We start from the raw sequence: 8,487 nt of genomic DNA on the forward strand, positions 1-8,487 counted from the left end.
CACACACACACACACACCCGCGCATACACTGACTGGATGAGGTGGAAACAATTTGAAAGGGACTAACAAGATACAGTATTTTTTTCAAATTATGAAAATTGACTTGAAATTGTAAAGAGTTAGAATATCCTAGAAGTATTTGAAATTAAAAATTAAGCCCTTTCACAAACTTCGTCCCGCCCATCGTCCCGTTCGACATTGTCCCCGTCGGCTATCGAAACGTGTGGCACTCCGTCGTCCTGGCTGGCTGGAGTTGGGTCTACCCCACCGTTACGACGACTTTACGATACAGTGTTGGACAGCTTGCCTTTCTTTTTTTTTTTTGCTCGTTGTGCCTCGATGTTTTTCAATTTTGGGTTTGTCACGGCGAGGGTAATATTTGTCTCGTTCCGGATTTTATCGAGGCCGGGCGATGATGTTGATGTTCCGACGACGTGTAAAACACAGACGCGACGCCATCGAGGCCATCCGGTGCTGCCCTGGGTGTCCTGTCTCACTTGGACATGAGTTGGCGTTTTTGTGTGGGGGACCGGCCAGCACTCGATGTCACGTACGGTCGATGACCAGTTTGGATGGGAGCGTTGATGAACTGGAAGCTTTTTAAGTGGAGTATCATGCGTCTCCATCAAATTAACATCTTTTTTTAAATCGTCTAACATTTCAATGGAGACGCATGGTTGCAGAGATTTGATGCATCAAAATAATGACCAATCTGTAAATTTTCACGATTGAACAAAATTTTGAATGATGAGTTTTCCCTATAGTTTAAAATTCAACTAGGGAATTCTTCGCCAACTCACACGAAATCGGGAAAAGTTGCCCCGACCCCTCTTTGATTTTCGTGAAACTTTGCTCTAAGGTGTAATTTTGGTCGCTGATCACGAATCCAAGGTCATTTTTTTGATATTTCGTGACGGCGGAGCGGTACGACCCCTTTCATTTGATGGCGTACTCAAAATTCAGAAAAAAACGTATTTTTCATCAAAAAAAAATTAAATATAGTTTTAAAACCACAATTTTATGAAAAATTTAATGTACTTTCCGAATCTGAAATAACCTACAAGGTTCATCTTTTCATTTAGAACAAACATTTTTATTTTGAAATTAGAGCAATTCTCTGAGATTTCGGTCATTCGATTTTTTTTGTATTTTTTAATCCGGCTGAAACTTTTTTGGCGCCTTCGGTATGCCCAAAGAAGCCATTTTGCATCATAAGTTTGTCCATATAATTTTCCATACAAATTTGGCAGCTGTCCATACAAAAATGATAAGTGAAAATCCAAAAATCTGTATCTTTTGAAGGAATTTTTTGATCGATTTGGTGTCTTCGGCAAAGTTGTAGGTATGGATACGGACTACACTGAAAAAAAAATGATACACGGTAAAAAAATTGGTGATTTTTATTTAACTTTTTGTCACTAAAACATGATTTGCAAAAAACACTATTTTTATTTTTTTTATATGTTTTAGAGGACATAAAATGCCAACTTTTCATAAATTTCCAGAATGGGCAAAAAATCTTTGACCGAGTTATGATTTTTTGAATCAATACAGATTTTTTCAAATAATCGAATATAGGTCGCAAAAATTGTTCAACTTCTTTTTTGATGTAAAATCGAATTTGCAATCAAAAAGTACTATAGTGATTTTTTGATAAAGTGCACCGTTTTCAAGTTATAACCCTTTTTAGGTAATTTTTTGAAAATAGTCGCAGTTTTTCATTTTATTAAATTAGTGCCCATGTTTGCCTTCCTTTGAAAAAAATATTTTTGATAAGCTGAGAAAATTCTCTATATTTTGCTTTATTGAACTTTGTTGATACGACCCATAGTTGCTGAGAGATTGCCATGCAAAGGTTTAAAAACAGGAAAATTAATGTTTTCTACATAGCAAAAAAATCCGATGGTAAAATCGCATGCAAAAGCATGCACATCACCTTCGTCAAAATAAACACTTAATATTAAACACTGCATGTACAATTTTTGCAAATACAAAAAAAAGTTGCAGCCGACGGGATTCAAACCCAGCACCAACAGTAAGGACTGGCGCCTTAACCCACTCGGCCATCAGACCGATGAAAAGTTGTAAGGATAAACGCATATATGAACTTGACATTTCGGTCAAGTAGGTTTCCCATACTGATGGGCTACATATTTCAGGGTGTAAAATCACATAATATTGCATAAAATAATGCAATATTTATTTTACACCCAGGCCTTTTACACGCAGCTGGATTACTACTTTTTTAGCTGTGTAAGTCTTACCCAAACAACCCACCATTTTCTAATGTCGATATCTCAGCAACTATAAATTCGATATACAATGTTAAAACATGAAACATTCGTAAAATTTTCCGATCTTTTCGAATACAATATTTTCAAAAATTTTAAATCAAGACTAACATTTAAAATGAGCGTAATATTGAATGTTTGGCCCGTTTGAAATGTTAGTCTTGATTTTAAATTTTTGAAAATATTTTTTTCGAAAGTATCAGAAAATTTTACGAATGTTTCATATTTTAACATTGTAAATCGGACCTATAGTTGCTGAGATATCGACATTCGAAAATGGTATGTTGTTTGGATGAGACTTAAAAAACATCAATTTTCCTGTTTTTTAACCTTTGCATGACAATATCTCAACAACTATGGGTCGTATCAACAAAGTTCAATAAAGCAAAACGTAGAGAATTTTCTCAGCTGTTCAAAAATATTTTTTTCAAGAGTGAGCAAACATGGGCACTTATTAAAAGAATTGAAAAACTGCGACTATTTTCAAAAAAGTTACCTAAAAATGGTTATAACTTGAAAAAGGTGCACTTTATCAAAAATTCACTAAAAAGAACTTTTTGATTGCAAATTCGATTTAACATATTCGATTTTTTGAAAAAATCTGTATTGATTCCAAAAATCATAACTCGGTCAAAGATTTTTTGCCCATTCTGGAAATTTCTGAAAAGTTGGCATTTGAAGTCCTCTAAAACATATCAAAAAAATAAAAAAAGTGTGTTTTTGCAAATCAAGTTTTAGTGATAAAAAGTTAAATAAAAAAATACCAATTTTTTTACCGTGTAGCATTTTTCTCCAGTGTAGTCCGTATCCATACCTACAATTTTGCCGAAGACATCAAATCGATCAAAAAATTCCTTCAAAAGATACAGATTTTTGAATTTTCATACACCATTTTTGTATGGACAGCTGACAAATTTGTATGGAAAATTATATGGACAAGCTAATGATGCAAAATGGCTTCTTTGGGCATACTGAAGGCACCAAAAAAGTTTCAGTCGGATTAAAAAATAAAAACATTAAAATTGAAGAAAAAAAGACCGATTTCGTAGAGAATTGCTCAACTAACATTTGACCAAATTTTCTGTTTTTGCTGTTTTTGTGTTTTAAATACCTCTGACTCAAGGCTGTTTTAAAAACACCCAAAAAGCAAAAACTTAAAATTTGGTTTATTGGATCTTTAAAAAAAACTTCAGACATTCAGACTCCGTGGTTCTTAAACGCATGAACACAACAATTCACGATTTCAAGAATTGATTTTTTCCGTGTTTGCAACACATTTCGAGAACACAAGAAAATTAATTACAACAATTAAAGCAGCCAGCCCTACTTCGTTGTGTTTACCGTAGAAAAGATTCTGTGAACAAATCACATTTCACAGACTTTACAGTGAAGGAAGGAGGCGTGGACATACCGTACCAAAAGTTTTGATTTGTGGTTTAAATTTTACTGTGTGTTTGGTGCCAGGTGCAAATTTAATACAAGTCTTTCCTTACATTGCTAGTTGAAGTTTGGCAGCCTTTTCCGGATGGTTTTAAAATGTGAAGATCTGGTAACTCTGCCGTGTGTCATATGATATTTTCTAAGCTTTCAACATCATGTAATTGAAACATTTAATTCGTTCCCAACATAGAGGAAACCACAACCATACAATTGCACAGCATCCGACCAAATTCGCGATGAACAAGCTCGATTACAGATGATGTCGGGGAAAGCCACAAGAAAGAGATTGCAAAAACTAAAATCAGGACTCCGCTCCGCTAAATTGAGTTCGGAAATAAAACTCTAGCAAACATGCAATTTCAATAATGGTCCACCAGATCAGAATTTCTTTTATTTTTTTATTTTTTATTTTTGGGTAGAGAGGGAAAAACAAACCAAGAGAAAATCATTCTAAGCTGCCAGGGCCAAAATACCTGTGTGCCTTTTCATTTGCCAAAGTGCTCCAGATTCTAGCTCTCCAGGTTAAAATTGGGACAGCTGATTTTTCTTCCTTTTTCCTCTTCCCTCAACCATACGAGGGAAAACCAGGAAAAAACTATCATTGAGTGCATGTGTGCTGCTGGTCTCACATGTTTTTGTGTGTTGCTGGGTTGAGGTTATCTAACGTACTCACTACAATGGTTCTGGTTTCCTTCCTGGCTGGATGGTTCCTCTTTTTTTTCTGCTAGAGAAAGGGATTCTGGGCAAAGGACTAGGAGAAGATATCCTTAAAAACGAAACCCATCATTTGGAGCGATCGTTTTGCAGCGAAGCAAAGTGCTCTATCATCTGAGGCAGTTTTTTTTTTGTTTATTATTTTCGAGTTTTTTTTTCGATGGAACAACCCGTACTTCACTCCCAAAAACTCGATACCAACAGCTTTTCAGCCGGACTTTTCAAGACTTATCCATCAATTCATCTTCGTCGTCGTCGTTGACGTTGAAGCAAGTTCATGAAGTTGCTGCTGCTGCTGCTGCCAGTGATTGAAAAGGAACGCTGAAAGGCACCGAGATGAAGGACAGACCGTTTAATTATGTTTGCTCTCAAGATGTGCAAGAGCGATGGCAAAAGAGGCTAGACAGGCTCAGGCATCTCCGGAGAAGCTTCAGGCGATGAATGCATTTCAAGATCGGCGAAAGTAATTCAATGCGACTGACGCAAGACGGCAGCCGTTGAGAGCTGATGCTGGTTGAAAGTTGTGCAATATGAATAGATTCGATGGGAGAGGTAAGCTTGGGGATGGACTTTTAAGAAGGTAATGTTTTACTTTTTAGCTACAGGCTAAACCATCAATATCTTTTGCAAATCACCGATTCTTTCAAGTACAAGATTTTTTAAATAACCTTTTTGGGGTCAATTTTACGCTGATTTTCCACTCTCGTCGTGAATACTTCCCAGCTCTAGATTGTTCAACATTTGAGCGATAATCATGGTGGTCATCTGGCGTTGAAAAATACAGTCATTATTTCAAATCAGCTCTAGGAAACGTACAAATAAACGTACTGGTGGTAAAATTGACGTGTCGATTACAAATAGTCCCACACTTTTAAATCCTCGTTGTGTCAGCAGTGCAAGGTCCGAAATTTGGATAACCTATGTGAAGAGAATAGAGGCTATGTTTTTTTCAAGCTTGAAATTGTAATCTGTAATTACCACTTTAAGCAATCCAGGACGTGCGATGAGACACACTGTTGCACCAGTTTTCTTTAGCTGAAAAAATACAAGTGTAATATTAAAAAGTTTGAAAAAAAAAAATTCGCAATATTTTTCTGCGAAAAACATTACTCTTTGCCAGAACAAATCAAATCCAAATTCAATCCACATTCGATCCAAATCCAATCCAAATCCAAACTAATTCCAATCGGAATCCAATTCAAATCAAATCCATAACCTAACCTAACCTAACCTAACCTAACCTAACCTAACCTAACCTAACCTAACCTAACCTAACCTAACCTAACCTAACCTAACCTAACCTAACCTAACCTAACCTAACCTAACCTAACCTAACCTAACCTAACCTAACCTAACCTGGCCTAACCTAACCTGGCCTAACCTGGCCTGGCCTAACCTGGCCTAACCTGGCCTAACCTAACCTAACCTGGCCTAACCTAACCTAACCTAACCTAACCTAACCTAACCTAACCTGGCCTAACCTAACCTAACCTAACCTAACCTGGCCTAACCTAACCTGGCCTAACCTAACCTGGCCTGGCCTAACCTGGCCTAACCTAACCTGGCCTGGCCTGGCCTAACCTAACCTAACCTAACCTAACCTAACCTAACCTAACCTAACCTAACCTAACCTAACCTAACCTGGCCTAACCTAACCTAACCTAACCTAACCCTAACCTAACCTAACCTAACCTAACCTAACCTAACCTGGCCTAACCTAACCTGGCCTGGCCTGCCTAACCTAACCTAACCTAACCTGGCCTGGCCTAACCTAACCTGGCCTGGCCTGGCCTGGCCTAACCTAACCTGGCCTAACCTAACCTGGCCTAACCTAACCTAACCTAACCTAACCTAACCTAACCTGGCCTAACCTAACCTAACCTAACCTAACCTAACCTAACCTAACCTAACCTAACCTAACCTAACCTAACCTGGCCTAACCTGGCCTGGCCTGGCCTAACCTAACCTAACCTAACCTAACCTAACCTAACCTAACCTAACCTAACCTAACCTAACCTAACCTAACCTAACCTAACCTAACCTAACCTAACCTAACCTAGCCTAACCTAACCTAACCTAACCTAACTTAACCTAACCTAACCTAACCTAATTGAATGAATGCAGTTAGGTTTCACTCTCACAAACATTCAAGCAGCCAGCCCTACTTTGCTGTGCTAAACGCAGAGAGGATTCCATGTCAAAAGTAGATGAATGATTTGATTATGTTTTTAGGCAAATGTTTGAGGAAATCATTGAGCACTTACTTCACGTTTAACGCAATGCTGACGATAGGTTATCAACACCAGCTTAAGCAGCACAATTGTGACTTCCATGAAGAAAAATAAATGAAGCAAAATAAATGTTTGGGTATCGTATTTGATTTTGAAATTGAATCCAATCCCCGACAGTGCCATTGTGCTGTTTGCAATAACTCTCAGTAGCTGAATCACTGAAACAGCTCCAAATAACTGAGTGATTTCGTCCGCAAGTGCGCACAAAATTCGAACTCTTCTCTGAAGGATTATGAGCTTCTTTTTCTGTTTACCGATCTTACGGATTTCCTGATCGCAAAACCGCAACATTTCAACGATCAAACCGAGTGCGAACCATTGCTGGCTTAGGGAGAGAACAACAATAAATTCGGGAATTTTAATACAAGATAGACTCATCAAGTCGTACGCAGGATTGGCGCTAGTTAGAAATACAACATCTATTGTGAGAAACAATCCTGCTGCAATCACTATTGAGAGGTTGTTTCGCCACAATCGAGGGATGTTCACTTCATAACCTTCCTGATGGAAAGCGTACAAAAGCCCTCCGATTTTGGTTGAAAAGTGACGGTACCGTGATTTGAAAATCCGACAAAACACTAAAATAAGCACCATCGATAGTAAGTTTGAGCTCAAGAAAAGATACCTGATTGCTGTTGTGAAAATTGGCAATCTCAAACTGGCAACAAAGAAGTAGCGAGAGCCTTCACAAGACAAAACAAACAAAATAAGTGCCCACAAAGTTTGAACTATTTGCAGTCCCGTCACAATCCATTGGTGGCGATATTTGGGGGCCGTAAACGAAGCTAAATCCACCGGAAACGGAGCCGCGCCAAACAGTTGACTGCAGCGCAGAACCGCCGTTGCCACTTGCTCGTACTGCTCCAGATAGCGTAGAGCCAAGGTAGACATCGTCACTGGTTGGAATGATAGAAAATTCAATTGATGTACGATTTAAAAATGCAGTTCTGATTGCATCACAGCCGTTAAGTTCGCGTTAATGATAATAATTAACTTTTGCGAGGGAAAATGATGTTGTTCAAGCTGTTCGCCAACACACAAACAATCAATTATATTTAACTCCGAAAAAAAAATACAACACAGTAAAAAAAATCCGGGAATGTTGAAAGCTACTGTGGAAGAAAAAAATGAATGTATTAACGTGTAAATTTACATCTTCTTATGTGTAATTTTACATAATCCACGAAAATTGAAGTTACACTACAAAATTCTACATTTTACTATGAATTAAACAGAAAATATTTGCTTCAAAGTTCGATCAACTTCACCAAAACTCAATACATCAATAGTTACACAACCAAGTCATTAAACTCCACCGCGGGCTCATCAAATTCCAAAACTCGCATAACGTTTAGTTCAAAAACCCCGGAGCACGCAGCAAATTATTGACATTCTCACACCCACCTCAACAGCAGTGCCGCCCACCGGAACTGTCAAGGCTGGAACGTCATCGACTGCCGTCAATGCCACAGCGAAAACGATTCGCCGTTCCATTTGACACAACTTTCTAAACAAGTCGCTCACAAAGCAAGCGAATGAAAAAGTGGTGGAAAATGGTTAAAGAGGAAAGCTTTTCCTCCAGGAAAGAAGCTTTCCACTGCGCCGAATCGGTGCGCTCTCTCTCGTTTAGAACAGGCTCTCGCAGCGCGAGTTTTCCGTCCCATCGCCAGCATCAAAACAGAGCGAACCTCCCTCTCTCTCTCGCGCGCGCGCTCTCTCTCTCTCTAACTGATGCTTCAAAACAGAGCAGC

The 8,487-nt window shown here is 38.4% G+C and overlaps 1 protein-coding gene across 1 annotated transcript; it reads right to left on the reverse strand.

Moving 5' to 3' along the window:
• Positions 1-4,622: 4,622 nt before the first annotated feature.
• LOC119765443 lies at positions 4,623-8,230 on the reverse strand. The gene is made up of 4 exons (XM_038249300.1): positions 8,141-8,230; positions 5,424-5,480; positions 5,274-5,363; positions 4,623-5,210 (listed from the first exon to the last, which is right to left on the reverse strand). The coding sequence occupies exons 1-4, from the start codon at positions 8,228-8,230 to the stop codon at positions 5,130-5,132; spliced, it is 318 nt and encodes a 105-aa protein (XP_038105228.1). The 3' UTR covers positions 4,623-5,129.
• Positions 8,231-8,487: the final 257 nt, after the last annotated feature.

The sequence above is a fragment of the Culex quinquefasciatus genome, chromosome 1, assembly GCF_015732765.1.
Source record: "Culex quinquefasciatus strain JHB chromosome 1, VPISU_Cqui_1.0_pri_paternal, whole genome shotgun sequence".
Taxonomy (NCBI): Eukaryota; Metazoa; Arthropoda; class Insecta; order Diptera; family Culicidae; genus Culex; species Culex quinquefasciatus.